We start from the raw sequence: 18,014 nt of genomic DNA, 5'->3' as shown, positions 1-18,014 counted from the left end.
AACTTAAAAAAAATAATTTACTTCTGAAGTAAAGAACAAATATATTTATGGTTATAACATACACACGCCTAGCCAATTTCCTTCTTACAATACTTGGATGAAGAAAGCTATGTCATCTTCAATTTACTGGAATTATTTACTAGGTACTATTATTAATACCACTAGGCACTGCATTCAATAATAGTTAGGACCCAAAAGTTAGAAATAATTTAAAATTTTTGTCTTACAACTTAAACATTTGACTGAATTCATAAAATTGGATATTAATAATAAAAGCACTACCATTCTAAATGTGTAAAAAAAATCACAACAGAAAACAAAGTGACAAGATATTTTTTACATTTCTAATTTGAGATCTAATACAAGACTGTATTAAAACTGAAAGGAAAATGATACGTTTATTCATTCACTCATTTATTCCAAAAACAAATGCTTACTATATTACAAAGCATTATGTTAGTTAGATCTTGTAATGGATAGAAAATAACTTAAAAAAAACAAAAAAACCAAAAAGCTCCTATCCTTAAGAGTCTTAAAATTACAAGGGGGGCTTCCCTGGTGGTGCAGTGGTTGAGAATCCACCTGCCAATGCAGGGGACATGGGTTTGAGCCCTGGTCCGGGAAGATCCCATATGCCACGGAGCAACTAAGCCCGTGGGCCACAACTACTGAGCCTGCGCTCTAGATTCCGTGAGCCGCAACTACTGAAGCCTGCACGCCTAGAGCCTGTGCTCCACAACAAGAGAAGCCACTGCAATGAGAAGCCTGTGCACCACAACAAAGAGTAGCCCCTGTGAGCCACAACTAAAGAAAAGCCTGCACGCAGCAACGAAGACCCAACGCAGCCAAAAATAAATTTATTAAAAAAGAAAAAACTTACTTACAAGGGAAGTAAAGACATGTGCATAATACAACTAGCAACAAAGTATATCATATACTGCATTGTATTTTGTATAAAGTGATATAAATTAAACAAGGACTCAGAAGAAAAGAATTTCCAGCATGTGATCAGCGAATGATTCATGTAGGAAATACTTTGAGTTGGATAATGAAAGGTAGGGTGAAAAATGTGATGAGATCCCATACTGAAGAGATACCATATTAAAAAAAAGGAAATGAGACACAGAAGTGTTCTCAAAACTTCTCATGAACATATATTCCTAGGGGCGGGGGAGCACAGTCCAAAGCCCGAGATTTCTTTGAAATCTACTGTGTATTTTAAAAATAATATAAAATTTATGTTCTACTCTATTAAATATCTATGCTTGCTTTAACATAAAACTAACATTTTTCCTTTCAAAATTTTCCAGCAACACTAATACTCCAAGAAGATGGGCCATGCTTATCCTGAGTGTGCTCCCCAAAGATGCCAGTCAGAAGCTGACAGTATGGAATGAAGGGCAGCACAGTTGGAAGGAGATGTGGCTCGGAGAGCAGAGAGTAGAAGGTATTTAACCAGCCAGGCTAGAACAGTTCAAATGTTATTCAGAGGACAGTGGGGAATCATGAAAGATATATTTTGAACTGAGGGATGACACCTGACTTTTTGGCAAGATTAGTCTGGCAAGGACACAGAGGATGAAGTCATATTTTGTGGCATTTTTAAGCATCAGGTACTGATCTAGCTGCTGGATAACTGAACAAGAGGCAGAAATCCCTGCCCTTATGGGGCTTACATTTCAGTATGGGGAAATAAACAATAAATAAGTTGAAAAATGTGCTAAGACCTGACAGGAAGAGATCACAAACAGGAGAGTGGTGACTGTAAAGGAAAGGCGAGGATGATTAGAAACAAAAGAATTCTGATTATGCCTAGGTGATTGAGATGATAGTAGTACTAATATCAGAAATCAAGGAGTCAGAATGATGGTTCTATGAGAGGAAAATGGATAAAAATGGGTTGTTTTATATTTGCAGGTCCAGAGGTCCCTACCAACCTAACAGGTGAAAATCCAAGGCTCTGGGAGGTCAGGTCTGGAGATACAAACTTCATGACTACCTGCAGTCAGATACGAGTGGAAGCCACATGAGGGAGAAGGGAGAGAAGCAGAGAGCAAAGGGCAAAAGATTTGATAAATGTCCCTGAGGGGAGAAAAAAAAAATCAGGTTAGAGAAGAAAGAATCTAAGAGAAAATGAGAAAACATAGGTAATGACAAGGAGTAACAGGAAGAAGACTTTGCAAAGGAGACGTCAGTATATGTGCACACTTTTTTCTCCTTACCTGTTCATTCTTTTTCTGAACCCATTCCTTGTGCTTTTCTTCAGCAATTATCTTTCTCTTTTCACGTTCTTCCACTTCTTTCTTTTTCTCTAGCTGTTCATTTAATTCCTGTGGATTTTATTCAAGCAAAAGGCAACATTTAATAGAAGTACTCAACCTCACATATTTTTTTTAATGTCTGAGGTTAACCAAATTAAACAAGAATATAGTTTCCTTTATAGAAAATATACCATTAGTGACAATAACTAACTTAAGCAACTAGTCTATGATGAAAGGAAGGCATTGGTAAAAAGTGTAAGTCATTTTCTAGAAATGCAAATAATTGCTTGGCAGCAAAACACTAGTTTCTTAGACTAAACTTCAGCTAAATTACCCTCATTGAAATCAACTTTCCCACACATAAATTTTGGCATCACTGTACACTACTGGCAGAAGCTCAAGAAAATTGCAACTTTTTTACAGTTATAAAAAGCTTCTAGATTCTTGATGAAAATAAAGGGTAGGAATTAAATAATCCCTAAATTAAACTTTTAATTCAGAGTTACAGCAAAGAAGAAATGTAGGGAAAAAAAGGATCCAGATTTTTCTTTGCTGATTTTATAGCTGCTGGAGTGTAAAACAAAACCACATTCATATCCTAGATTATTTAACTGCCTTGCTGTCACTCGAATCTACACGTTTGGGCATTTCCTCAGGAGAAAGAATGTGGAAAGTATGGCCAAATAAAACTACAAGCTGAATGCCACCACTCTGTCACTCATCAGTTACATTACTGCATGAGTTGAGAATGCTGTTCAAACTAGACTCCTAGGACTCTACTACCATAATTACTGGTTATTCTTCTCTCTCCTTAGATACCAGAAATTGGATACTTTTATATGTCTTCCACTGGACCTCATCCCCATGCCTCCCTTTCCCAAGGACCTACCTACCTCAGCATGGGTGGCAGTGAGAAAGACAATTTTTCAACTCTCAGACAATTCCAGTGTGTTAAATGAAACGAAGATAAAACTTGACACCAAGAACATATCTTGTATACTTGAGAACAACTGGTCTAAGGATACCTGTCTTCCGTGATCTCTCATCCTAGAATTCTGCTGCATCGGAAATAGCTTCCCTCACTCATTCAGAGTCTTCCAACTTTTAAACACTATACTCTCCCCATCCCCCCAAAGTAAAATATCCATTTTGGTTTTAAAAGGACTCTTCATTACCTCTGCAGCTACTATCCCTTGATTACTCACTTAATACTTTTTTTTTTTTTTTAATGGAGCACTTACTATAAAGATAGCAAGAACTGAGATGCAGGGATGAAATTCCAGAAGTCTCTGATGTAATCTAATTCCGTATACACAAAATAATGAAGTGCTGCATTGTGAGATACTGTGTAGAATAAGAGCTCAGAAAAGGGAAGGGAAGATGAGAGGAGAAAGAGTATGGCTCAGGGTAGTAAAAAACGAGCACCATGAGAGGAACAGTGAGGAGATGGCTTGACTAGAACAGGGAGGGGAGGTGACTAGAAAGACTGTGGTACTAACTAGATGGAAAAAGGTCTTTTGAGACAGGCAGAGTAAATTAAACACTATGAAGCAGGAATACATGGCAAAAGATTTAAAACTCTTAATGATGAAAACTGCATTTGAAGGGATCAGAACTATCATGAGGGAGACTGACTAGGAGGTTGCCACAGTACGAGTTGGAAGGGGACAAAAGTCTGGACTAGTGTCACGAAACAAGGGGGAATATGTGCATGTGCATGACAGACTCGATATAGATTTGACAACCACATTTTCCAAAATAGTCCTAAATCTGATCGTCAAGAAAGTTATTTAAATATACAACTAAAGATAGGACTGGTTACATTTATGTACCCTTTAAAATTCTTCATATAATTAAACTCAAAAGTCAGGAAAAAAATCAGACATTGTATTCCTATTTTATGGTTCACAAATTTTAGTTAATGCTGACATAAGAGTTAAAAAGATGAAGGAAGGGTCAAAAGTACCTAGAAAATGCTACCACTGACCCAAACGGTGCTTTAATCTCAGGATGTCTGTTCAAGTGATTTGCAACCTCAGAATATACATCACATTCTGAGAAACAACCCTCCCTTCCAAGGCTGGCTCCCCTCAGAATTTCCCACCTTAAATGCCTCCATCTTTTTGCCACTAAGGCCAGCCTCTTCCAGACACAGCTGGAGTCTTCTCTCACAAGGCCCCTATGTCATCTTCTGGTACACCACTGAATTTCAACAGAATTATATATCTTCCCACAGCGTAAACACTTGATTATAGAAAACCAAAATCCAAAGAGGATCCTAAACATGCATTTTTAATTTCAATAGCTTTTGCTGACTTTCAAAGACAGTTTTACCACTAAAGGTAACAATTAGAAAAACTCAGTATCTGAGTTCCACCAACTCTATATCCTGCCCTATTCCTTCATTAAGGGCTGATGAATGAATCAAAGGCCAAAGCATGATGGTGGAAAAAAAAAAAGCACCTGAATTAGTCACAAATTAGATAATTTTTATAATTTAGAATAGACGATACTAAAATGTTAAAGCAAATGTTAAAAATTAAAATTAGCCAAAGGCCATAGAGAATTTAAGGTAGTCTGCTAAAGAATTTTTTTAAATAATAAAAATTTAAGTAAAATTTACATGCCCTACAAAACCAATATGGTAGCTTTTCACAATACTAATGTTCAATATTTACCACATTTTATCACCTCAACATAGTTACAAATGTAAAAAAAAAATTGTAAGCCTAATTTTGATGAGTTAAAATAATTTTTAACTCAATCTTACAGGGATATCTGAAACAAATCTAAATGTTGCTGAAATCAAATTTATGATGGGGGATGATCTTTTTAATGACCCAATTACCTTTAAATTTTCCTTCAAGATTTCAAGGAAGAATATAAGAAAGCCAGGGTAAATTTAAAATTAAATACTAAGTCTGACCCCTTTATTTCTAAAATGCATCTTGGTATTGTAGAAAAAAACACTTATTAAATTGGAAGTCAAAAAAACTAGGATCCAGTCCCAGCTTTGCCACTAACTGAAAAAACCTTGGCAAAGCTACTCTCTGGCTCTCATGTTTTAATAGGGATCTGAGATGAATTGTTCCTTGTGGTTAAAAATCTGTGCTTTTAATGATATGATTTATAAATAAGTTAGAGAATACAGTAAATAAGGACAGAAAATAAGGAAAACATGACTTAGAAAATAAAACAAAGGGAAAGGCATGAAAAAAATGTGAATACCGCAAGAGCTCAAAATAAGTTTATACCAAAGTGAGTAGTTTACCCATATGTTATGATATCCCTGGCATAACTGATATGGTTAAGACTCATGCTAAAATATTTTAACTGCTTCAGAGTTGAGTAATGACATAGATATAAGAAATGTCCAACTACTAAATATGTGAAAAGGTTTAAGTCATTCAATTATACTCTGCTACCTGCTTAATCATTGAGGTAGGAACTTTATATTCATTATTTTAATCTGTTCTCAAAATAAATCTTTAGTAGTTACTATCATCTCCTTTAACACGTAACAACAACTAACTTTTACTAAGTGCTTCCTATATATTAGGCCACATCCTGCTGTTCACTTAGTCCCCAAAACACTATGAGGTGAATGTTATTCTCCGCTTTCACTGATAATCCAGGCAGAGAGGTTAAAGATCCAAGGCCTCAGTTTTGAATCCAGGATGTACGACTCAAGAATTTATGCTTTTAACCTCTCTACTACTGCCTCTCTAACATGTGGCTTATAGATGAAGAGATTGAGGCTCAGAGAAGTTAAGTAACTTTTCCAAGATCACAGATTTAGAACAGCAAGACTAGAATTTGAGCCTAGTTCCATGTTACTCCAAAGCCCAGGGTTCCTTATAATTTAGTGTAATTTAATTAACTTTATGGTAATGATGACTCTAAAAATGACTTGAAGTGACCCTCCTTTTCTTAGTGTAACAAGTGACTTCTGGTGAGGCTAGAGATGAAGCTAAATACCATAAAGTGAGCTCCACAATACCACTGATTCACTAGAGCAGTGTTTTCCAAACTGTGAGTCTAAAACCAATGTCTGGGTTATGACTAGCCTTTAAAAAAAGAAAGAAAAGAAAAAATAGAATATTACCAGGTTCTGCACAAAATTAAGATATTTCAGATACATATGTAAGCAGGCATTACATATATGTATGCATTTGTGTGTGACATGAAGCAAAGTAGATTTCTCACTGTGAACAAATATTTTGAAAGTTACTAAATAATGGAATTAGTAATGTTAAAACTTGAGGTTGAAGTAAGAGAAGTAAGAGTCTGGGGTCTCAACAACACACTAATTCTGAAAATGTGATGACTATGACCAAAGAGAGTGGCCAAGACGATGGAGGAGAGAGACCCTGAGCTCACCTCCTCTCACAAGCACAACAAAAAAATCACAACTATCTACAGAATAACAATCAATGAAAAAGACTGGAACCTACCAGAAAAGATCTTCTACCACTAAAGACATAAAGAAGGAACCACAATGACAGGTAGGAGGGACAGACTCACATTACCCCCAAGGGTGGGCAACCCACAAAGTAGAGAATAAATACACTGCAAAGGCTCTCCCACAGGAATGAGAGTTCTGAGCCCCAGGTAAGGCTCCCCAGCCCTGGGGTCCAGCACTGGTAATACGAGTCCCCAGAGCATTTGGCTTTGAAGGTCAGCGGGTCTTAACTGCAGGAGCCCCACAGAATTGGGGGAAAAGAGATTTCAAACTTAAAGGGTGCATACAAAATATTATGCATACTGGGACCCAGGGCAAAAGCAGTAATTTGATAGGAGCCTGGGTCAGACCTACCTACTGGTCTTGGAGAGTCTCCTAGGGATGCATGAGGTGGCTGCGACTCACCCTGGGGACATGGACACTGGTGACAGACACATTTGAGGGCATTCAGCTGTGTGAGCTGATGGAGGCTGCCATCTTGGCTCACTATCACCGAGACCTGGACCCACCCAAAACCCTGTAGGTGCCAGTGCTGGGATGCCTCCAGCCAAACTAACTGAACAGAGACACAGACTCACCTACCAACAGACAGGCTGCCTAAAGACTTCCTGAACAAACAGCCACCTCCACACAAGGCCCTAAACACAGCTTTCCCCATCAGAGGGCCAAGACCCAGCTCTACCCACGAGTGGGCAGGCACAAGCCCTTCCCACCAGGAAGCCTGCACAAGCCTCTGGACCACCTCATCCACCAGGGGGCAGACCAGAAGCAAGAAAAATACAATACCACAGGTCGCACACTGAGTCCAGCAACAGCAGGCCAGACAGACCCTACCCTGGGACCGCCTGGGCTCTGGCCCTGCCCACTAGCAGGCTAACGTAACCTTTGGGACACCCTGGACCCCATACCCAACTGTGTCGGGAACCAGCCCCCCAACACCAGATTTAAAACAAGCTCTGGTATCCCTGGGCCCTGAAGCCAGGCTCCAGGACCCAGCTCTGTCTGCCAGTAGTCCTGCACTAACCCCAGGATCTGGCTTCACCTGCCAGTAGGGGGGCAACACTCCAGAGTCTTCAGGATCCTGACTCCAGCCACTAGTGAGCCAGCTCTACCCCCAGGACCCCCTAAGGTTCTGCAAAAGCTGCCTCATGACCAGGCCCCACTGAACAACAGCCAGCAGTATCCACACAACGCAGTGCCTGGCAACCAAACAGACTAGTGGCCAACCAAGCCTACTAGACCACCCATACAGTGAGCCTGCCAGAACAGAAGGACCCGTGCAGGCATATAGCTTGGGTGACGAGACAGGAGTGCACTGCTGGAACACATAGGACGTCTCCTATAGACTACTTCTGCAAGGTCGAGAAAGGTAACTACCCTGCCACATACATAAAAATACAAATACCAACACAGACAGCAAATGAATATGTGCCAGATGAAGGAACAAGATAAAACCCCAAAAGAACTAAGTGAAGTGGAGACAGGCAATCTACCCAAGAAAGAGTTAAGAGTAATGATCATAAAGATGAGGAAAGAACTTGAGAGGAGAATGGATGCCAGAGCGAGAACTTAGAAGTTTTTAACAAAGAGTTAGAAAATATAAAGAACAGCCAAACAGAGATGAATACAATAACTGAAATGAAAAATACCCTAGAAGGAATCAATAGTAGACTAAATGAGGCAGAAGAACAGATCAGTGAGCTGGAAGACAGAGTAGTAGAAATCACTGCCACTGAAGAGAAAACAGAATAAAAAGAAATGAGGACAGTGTAAGAGACATCTGGGACAACATCAAGCATATAAATACTTGCATTATAGGGGTGACAGAAGGATAAGAGAGAGAGAAAGGGCCAGAGAAAATATTTAAAGACATAATAGCTGAAAACTTCCCTAACCTGGGAAAGGAAAATGTTACCCAAGGCCAGGAAGCACAGTGTCACATACAGGATGAACCTAAAGAGGAACATACCAAGACACACTGTAACCAAAATGACAAAAATTAAAGATAAAGAGAGAATATTAAAAGCAGCAAGGGAAAAGCAACAAATAACATACAAGGGAACTCCCTTAAGGCTATCCACTGAGTTTTCAGCAGAAATTCTGCAGGCCAGAAGGGAGTGGCATGATATGTTTAAAGTTATGAAAGGGAAAAACCTACAACCAAGAATGCTCTACCCAGCAAGGCTCTCATTCAGATTAAATGGAGAAATCAGAAACTTTTCAGACAAGCAAAAGCTAAAAGAATTCGGCACCACCAAACCAGATTACAACAAATGTAAAAGAAACTTCTCTAGGCAAAAAAAAAAAGGCCACAACTAGAAAGAAGAAAATTACAAAATGAAAAAGCTCCCTGGTAAAGGCAAACATACAGTAAAGATAGGAAAATATCCACACACAAACATGATATCAAAACCAGCAATCGTGAGAAGAAATTACAAATGCAAGATATTGGAAATGCATTTGAAATTAAGAGACCAGCAACTTAAACCTTGTGTATACATACAGAATGCTATATCAAAGCCTCATGGGAAGCACTAACAAAAAATCTACAATAGATACACACGCAAAATAGAAAAAGTAACCAAACACACCTCAAAAGATAGTCATCAAATCAGGAGAAGAGAACAAAAGAGAAAGGGAAGAAAAAAACCTACAAAAACAAATCCTAAACAATTAACAAGATGGCAAGAAGAACATACATATCGACAATTACATTAAATGTAGATGAACTAAATGCTCCAACCAAAAGATACAGACTGGCTGAACGCATACAAAAACAAGACCCATATATGTGCTGTCTACAAGAGACCCACTTCAGATCTAGGGACACATACTAAAAGTGAGGGGATCGAAAAAGGTATTCCATGCAAACGGAAATCAAAAGAAAGCTGTAGTAGCAAAACTCATATCAGACAAAATAGACTTTAAGATAAAGACTGTTACAAGAGACAAGGACACTACATAATGATCAAGGGATCAATCCACAATGGTAAATATATATGCACCCAACACAGGAGCACCATAATATATAAGGCAACTGGTAACAGGCATAAAAGGAGAAATCAACAGTAACACAATAGTGGGGGACTTTAAAATCCCACTTACATCACTGAACAGATCATCCAGACAGAAAATCAGTAAGGAAACACAGGCCTTAAATGACACTTTAGACCAGAGAGACTTAATTGATATTTATAGAACATTCCATCGAGAGCAGCAGACTACATATTCTTCTCAAGTGCACATGGAACATTCTCCAGGACAGATCACATGCTGGGCCACAAAGCAAACCTTGGTAAATTTAAGAAAGCTGAAAACATACCAATCATCTTTTCTGACCACAATGCTATGAGATGAGAAATCAACTGCAAGAAAAAAAGTGTAAAAAACACAAACATGTCGAGGCTAAGCAATATGTTACTAAACATAGATCACTGAAAAAATTAAAGAGGAAATAAAAAAAAAAACTTAGAGACAAACGAAAACGAAAACACAATGATCCGAACGCTTTGAGATGTAACAAACGCAGTTCTAAGAGGAAAGTTTAGGTCAATACAAATTTACATCAGGAAACAAGAAAATCTCAAATAAACAACCTAACCTTACACCTAAAGCAACTAGAGAAAGAACAAACAAAACCCAAAGTTAGTAGAAGGAAAGAAATCATAAAGACCAGAGTAGAGATAAATGAAATAGACACAAATAGAAAAGATCAATGAAAGTAAAAACTGGTTCTTTGAAAAGATAAACAAAATTGATAAACCATTAGCCAGACTCATCAAGAAAAATAGGGAGGGCTGAAATTAATAAAATTAGAAATGAAAATGAGAAGTTACAACTGACACTACAGAAATACAAAGGACCATAAGAGACTACTATAAGCAACTATATGTCAATAAATGGACAACCTAGAAGAAATGGACAAACTCTTAGAAAGGTACAATTTTCCAGGACTGAACCAGAAGAAATAGAAAATACGAACACACCAATCACAAGTACTGAAACTGAAACTGTGATTTAAAAATTCCCAAATCTTGAGAGATCGGGAAAATGGTGGAAGAGTACGACGCGGAGATCACCTTCCTCCCCACAGATACACCAGAAATACATCTACATGTGGAACAACTACAGAACACCTACTGAATGCTGGCAGAAGATCTCAGACCTCCCAAAAGGCAAGAAACTCCGCACGTACCTGGGTAGGGCAAAAGAAAAAAGAATAAACACAGACAAAAGAATAGGGACGGGACCTGCACCAGTGGGAGGGAGCTGTGAAGGAGGAAAAGTTTCCACACACTAGGAAGCCCCTTCACGGGCGTAGACTGCGGGTGGCGGAGGGGGAAGCTTCGGAACCGCGGAGGAGAGCATAGCAACAGGAGTGCGGGGGGCAAAGCGGAGAGATTCCCACACAGAGGATCGGTGCCAAACGGCTCTCACCAGCCCAAGAGGCTTGTCTGCTCACCCGCCGGGGCAGGCGGGGCTGGGAACTGAGGCTCGGGCTTCGGAAGTCGGATCCCAGGGAGAGGACTGGGGTTGGCGGCGTGAACACAGCCTGCAGGGGGTCAGTGAACCATGGCTAGTCGGGAGGGAGTCCGGGGAAAAGTCTGGACCTGCCGAAGAGGCAAGAGACTTTTTCTTCCCTCTTTGTTTCCTGGTGCTCGAGAAGAGGGGATTAAGAGCGCTGCTTAAAGGAGCTCCAGAGACGGGCGCGAGCCACGGCTAACAGCGCGGACAACAGAGAAAGGCATGAGACACTAAGGCTGCTGCTGCCGCCACCAGGAAGCCTGTGTGTGAGCACAGGTCACTATCCACACCTCCCCTCCAGGGAGCCTGTGCAGCCCGCCATTGCCAGGGTCCCGGGATCAAGGGACAACTTCCCCGGGAAAACGCATGGCGTGCCTCAGGCTGGTGCAACGTCCTGCTGGCCTGTGCTGCCGCAGGCTCGCACTGCATCCGCATCCCTCCCTACCCCCGGCCTGAGTGAGCCAGAGTCCCCGAAGCAGCTGCTCCTTTAACCCCATCCTGTCTGAGCGAAGAACAAATGCCCTCCCGTGACCTACACAGAGAGGCGGGGCCAAATCCAAAGCTGAGCCCCAGGAGCTATGAGAACAAAGAAGAGAAAGGGAATCTCTCCCAGCAGCCTCAGAAGCACCGGATTAAAGCTCCACAATCAACTTGATATACCCTGCATCTGTGGAATACATGAATAGACAACGAATCATCCCAAATTGAGGAGGTGAACTTTGAGAGCAAGATTTACTATTTTTTCCCCTTTTCCTCTTTTTGTGTGTATGTGTATGATTCTATGTGAGAGTTTGTCTATATAGCTTTGCTGACATCCATTTGTCCTAGGGTTCTATCCATCCGTTTTTCTTTCTCTTAAAAAAAATTTTTTTTCTTAATAATTATATTTATTTTAATAACTTTATTTTATCTTACTTTATTTTATTTTATCCTCTCTCCTCTTTCTTTCTTTCTTCCCTCCTTCCCTCCCTCCCTCCCTTCTTCCTTCCTTCCTTTCTTTCTACTTTTTCTCCCTTTTATTCTGAGCCATGTGGATGAAAGGCTCTTGGTGCGGCAGCCAGGAGTCAGTGCTGTGCCTCTGAGGTGGGAGAGCCAACTTCAGGACACTGGTCCACAAGACACCTCCCAGCTCCACATAATATCAAACGGCAAAAATCTCCCAGAGATCTCCATCTCAACACCAGCACCCAGCTTCACTCAACGACCAGCAAGCTACAGTGCTGGACACCCTATGCCAAACCAGCAAGACAGGAACACAACCCCACCCATTAGCAGAGAGGCTGTCTAAAATCATAATAAGTCCACAGACACCCCGAAACACACCACCAGACGTGGACCTGCCCACCAGAAAGACAAGATCCAGCCTCATCCACCGGAACACAGGCACTAGTCCCCTCCACCAGGAAGCCTACACAACCCACTGAACCAACTTTAGCCACTGGGGACAGACATCAAAAACAACGGGAAGTATGAAACTGCAACCTGCAAAAAGGAGACCCCAAACACAGTAAGATAAGCAAAATGAGAAGACAGAAAAACACACAGCAGATGAAGGAGCAAGACAAAAACCCATCAGACCTAACAAATGAAGAGGAAATAGGCAGTCTACCTGAAAAAGAATTCAGAATAATGATAGTAAAGATGATCCAAAATCTTGGAAATAGAATAGACAAAATGCAAGAAACATTTAACAAGGACCTAGAAGAACTAAAGATGAAACAAGCAATGATGAACAACACAATAAATGAAATTAAAAATACTCTAGATGGGATCAATAGGGGAATAACTGAGGTAGAAGAACGGATAAATGACTTGGAAGAAAAAATAGTGGAAATAACTACTGCAGAGCAGAATAAAGAAAAAAGAATGAAAAGAACTGAGGACAGTCTCAGAGACCGCTGGGACAACACTAAACGCACCAACATTCGAATTATTGGGGTTCCAGAAGAAGAGAAAAAGAAAGGGACTGATAAAATATTTGAAGAGATTATAGTTGAAAACTTCCCTAATATGGGAAAGGAAATAGTTAATCAGGTCCAGGAAGCACAGAGAGTCCTATACAGGATAAATCCAAGGAGAAACACACCAAGACATATACTAATCAAACTGTCAAAAATTAAGTACAAAGAAAACATATTAAAAGCAGCAAGGGAAAAACAACGAATAACACACAAGGGAATCCCCATAAGGTTAACAGCTGATCTTTCAGCAGAAACTCTGCAAGCCAGAAGGGACTGGCAGTACATATTTAAAGTGATGAAGGAGAAAAATCTACAACAAAGATTACTCTACCCAGCAGGGATCTCATTCAGATTTGATGGAGAAATTAAAACCTTTACAGACAAGCAAAAGCTGAGAGAGTTCAGCACCACCAAACCAGCTTTACAACAAATGCTAAAGGACCTTCTCTAGGCAAGAAACACAAGAGAAGGAAAAGACCTACAATAACAAACCCAAAACAATTAAGAAAATGGGAATAGGAACATACATATCGATAATTACCTTAAATGTAAATGGACTAAATGCTCCCACCAAAAGACACAGACTGCCTGAATGGATACAAAATCAAGACCCATATATATGCTGTCTACAAGAGACCCACTTCAGACCTAGAGACACATACAGACTGAAAGTGAGGGGATGGAAAAAGATATTCCATGCAAATGAAAACCAAAAGAAAGCTGGAGTAGCAATTCTCATATCAAACAAAATAGACTTTAAAATAAAGACTATTAGAAGAGACAAAGAAGGACACTACATAATGATCAAGGGATCGATGCAAGAAGAAGATATAACAATTGTAAATATTTATGCACCCAACATAGGAGCACCTCAATACATAAGGCAAATACTAACAGCCATAAAAGGGGAAATCGACAGTAACACATTCATAGTAGGGGATTTTAACACCCCACTTTCACCCCTGGACAGATCATCCAAAATGAAAATAAATAAGGAAACACAAGCTTTAAATGATACATTAAACAAGATGGACGTAATTGATATTTATAGGACATTCCATCCAAAAACAACAGAATACACATTTTTCTCAAGTGCTCATGGAACATTCTCCAGGATAGATCATCTCTTGGGTCACAAACCAAGCCTTGGTAAACTTAAGAAAATTGAAATTGTATCAAGTATCTTCTCCGACCACAACGCTATGAAACTAGATATCAATTACAGGAGAAGATCTGTAAAAAATACAAACACAAGGAGGCTAAACAATACACTACTTAATAACGAAGTGATCACGGAAGAAATCAAAGAGGACATAAAAAAATACCTAGAAACAAATGACAATGGAGACACGACGACCCAAAACCTATGGGATGCAGCAAAGCAGTTCTAAGAGGGAAGTTTATAGGAATACAATCCTACCTTAAGAAACAGGAAACATCTCGAATAAACAACCTAACCTTGCACCTAAAGCAATTAGAGAAAGAAAAACAAAAAAAACCCAAAGTTAGCGGAAGAAATCATAAAAATCAGATCAGAAATAAATGAAAAAGAAATGAAGGAAACGATAGCAAAGATCAATAAAACTAAAACCTGGTTCTTTGAGAAGATAAACAAAATTGATAAACCATTAGCCAGACTCATCAAGAAAAAAAGGGAGAAGCCTCTAATCAATAGATTTAGAAATGAAAAAGGAGAAGTAACAACTGACACTGCAGAAATACAAAAGATCATGAGCGATTACTACAAGCAACTCTATGCCAATAAAATGGACAACCTGGAAGAAATGGACAAATTCTTAGAAAAGCACAACCTGCCAAGACTGAATCAGGAAGAAATAGAAAATATGAACAGACCAATCACAAGCACTGAAATTGAAACTGTGATTAAAAATCTTCCAACAAACAAAAGCCCAGGACCAGATGGCTTCACAGGCGAATTCTATCAAACGTTTAGAGAAGAGCTAACACCTATCCTTCTCAAACTCTTCCAAAATATAGCAGAGGGAGGAACACTCCCAAACTCATTCTACGAGGCCACCATCACCCTGATACCAAAACCAGACAAGGATGTCATCACAAAGGAAGAAAACTATAGGCCCATACCACTGATGAACATAGATGCAAAAATCCTCAACAAAATACTAGCAAACAGAATCCAACAGCACATAAAAAGGATCATACACCATGATAAAGTGGGGTTTATTCCAGGAATGCAAGGATTCTTCAATACACGCAAATCAATCAACGTGATACACCTATTAACAAACTGAAGGAGAAAAACCATGTGATCATCTCAATAGATGCAGAGAAAGCTTTTGACAATATTCAACACCCATTTATGATAAAAAAACCCTGCAGAAAGTAGGCATAGAGGGAACTTTCCTCAGCATAATAAAGGCCATATATGACAAACCCACAGCCAGCATCGTCCTCAATGGTGAAAAACTGAAAGCATTTCCATTAAGATTGGGAACAAGACAAGGTTGCCCACTCTCACCACTCTTATTCAACATAGTTTTGGAAGTTTTAGCCACAGCAATCAGAGAAGAAAAGGAATCCAAATCGGAAAAGAAGAAGTAAAGCTGTCACTGTTTGCAGATGACATGATACTATACATACAGAATCCTAAACATGCCACCAGAAAACTACTAGAGCTAATCAATGAATTTGGTAAAGTAGCAGGATACAAAATTAATGCACAGAAATCTCTGGCATTCCTATACAATAATGATGAAAAACCTAAAAGTGAAATCAAGAAAACACTCCCATTTACCATTGCAACAAAAAGAATAAAATATCTAGGAATAAACCTACCTAAGGAGACAAAAGACCTGTATGCAAAAAATTATAAGACACTGATGAAAGAAATTAAAGATGATACAAATAGATGGAGAGATATACCATGTTCTTGGATTGGAAGAATCAACATTGTGAAAATGACTCTACTACCCAAAGCAATCTACAGATTCAATGCAATCTCTATCAAACTACCACTGGCATTTTTCACAGAACTAGAACAAAAAATTTCACAATTTGTATGGAAACACAAAAAACCCCGAATAGCCAAAGCAATCTTGAGAACAAAAAACGGAGCTGGAAGAATCAGGCTCCTGGACTTCAGACTATACTACAAAGCCACAGTAATCAAGACAGTATGGTACTGGCACAAAAACAGAAATATAGATTAATGGAACAGGATAGAAAGCCCAGAGATAAACCCATGCACATATGGTCACCTTATCTTTGATAAAGGAGGCAGGAATGTACAGTGGAGAAAGGACAGCCTCTTCAATAAGTGGTGCTGGGAAAACTGGACAGGTACATGTAAAAGTATGAGATTAGATCACTTCCTAATACCATACACAAAAACAAGCTCAAAATGGATTAAAGACCTAAATGTAAGGCCAGACACTATCAAACTCTTAGAGGAAAACATAGGCAGAACACTCTATGACATAAATCACAGCAAGATCTTTTTTGACCCACCTCCCAGAGAAATGGAAATAAAAACAAAAATAAACAAATGGGACCTAATGAAACTTCAAAGCTTTTGTACAGCAAAGGAAACCATAAACAAGTCCAACAGACAACCCTCAGAATGGGAGAAAATATTTGCAAATGAAGCAACTGACAAAGGATTAATCTTCAAAATTTATAAGCAGCTCATGCAGCTCAATAACAAAAAAACAAACAACCCAATCCAAAAATGGGCAGAAGACCTAAATAGACATTTCTCCAAAGAAGATATACAGACTGCCAACAAACACATGAAAGAATGCTCAACATCATTAATCATTAGAGAAATGCAAATCAAACCTACAATGAGATATCATCTCACACTGGTCAGAATGACCATCATCAAAAAATCTAGAAAGAATAAATGCTGGAGAGGGTGGGGAGAAAAGGGAACACTCTTGCACTGCTGGTGGGAATGTGAATTGGTACAGCCATTATGGAGAACAGTATGGAGGTTCCTTAAAAAACTACAAATAGAACTACCATATGACCCAGCAATCCCACTACTGGGCATATACCCTGAGAAAACCATAATTCAAAAATAGTCATGTACCAAAATGTTCAGTGCAGCTCTATTTACAGTAGCCCGGAGATGGAAACAACCTAAGTGTCCATCATCGGATGAATGGATCAAGAAGATGTGGCACATATATACAATGGAATATTACTCAGCCATAAAAAGAAACGAAATTGAGCTATTTGTAATGAGGTGGATAGACCTAGAGTCTGTCATACAGAGTGAAGTAAGTCAGAAAGAAAAAGACAAATACCGTATGCTAACACATATATATGGAATTTAAGAAAAAAAAAATGTCATGAAGAACCTAGGGGTAAGGCAGGAATAAGGACGCAGACCTCCTAGAGAACGGACTTGAGGTTATGGGGAGGGGGAAGGGTGAGCTGTGACAGGGCAAGAGAGAGTCATGGACATATACACACTAACAAACGTAGTAAGGTAGATAGCTAGTGGGAAGCAGCCGCATGGCACAGGGATATTGGCTCGGTGCTTTGTGACAGCCTGGAGGGGTGGGATAGGGAGAGTGGGAGGGAGGGAGACACAAGAGGGAAGACATATGGGAACATATGTTTATGTATAACTGATTCACTTTGTTATAAAGCAGAAACTAACACACCATTGTAAAGCAATTATACCCCAATAAAGATGTTAAGAAAAAAAAGAATAAATGAGATGAAGCATGAAAAAAAAACAAAAAAGATGTGGCACATATATACAATGGAATATTACTCAGCCATAAAAAGAAACGAAATTGAGCTATTTGTAATGAGGTG

The 18,014-nt window shown here is 39.3% G+C and overlaps 1 protein-coding gene across 1 annotated transcript in view; it reads right to left on the bottom strand.

Annotated features, from left to right (window-relative positions):
• Positions 1–18,014, bottom strand: part of CCDC34 (coiled-coil domain containing 34) — a gene marked incomplete at its 5' end in the record, with an annotated part of 52,560 nt that overhangs the window by 24,345 nt on the left and 10,201 nt on the right. The window contains one exon of the mRNA XM_079929698.1: positions 2,223–2,330. Within this exon, the coding sequence (XP_079785824.1) occupies positions 2,223–2,330 (108 nt within the window). The remainder of the gene's footprint in view (positions 1–2,222; positions 2,331–18,014) is intronic.

This window comes from Stenella coeruleoalba (assembly GCF_951394435.1).
Source record: "Stenella coeruleoalba genome assembly, chromosome: 8".
Taxonomy (NCBI): domain Eukaryota; kingdom Metazoa; phylum Chordata; class Mammalia; order Artiodactyla; family Delphinidae; genus Stenella; species Stenella coeruleoalba.
Note: the sequence above shows the minus strand (reverse complement) of the source record. Positions and strands in the feature narration are given on the sequence as shown.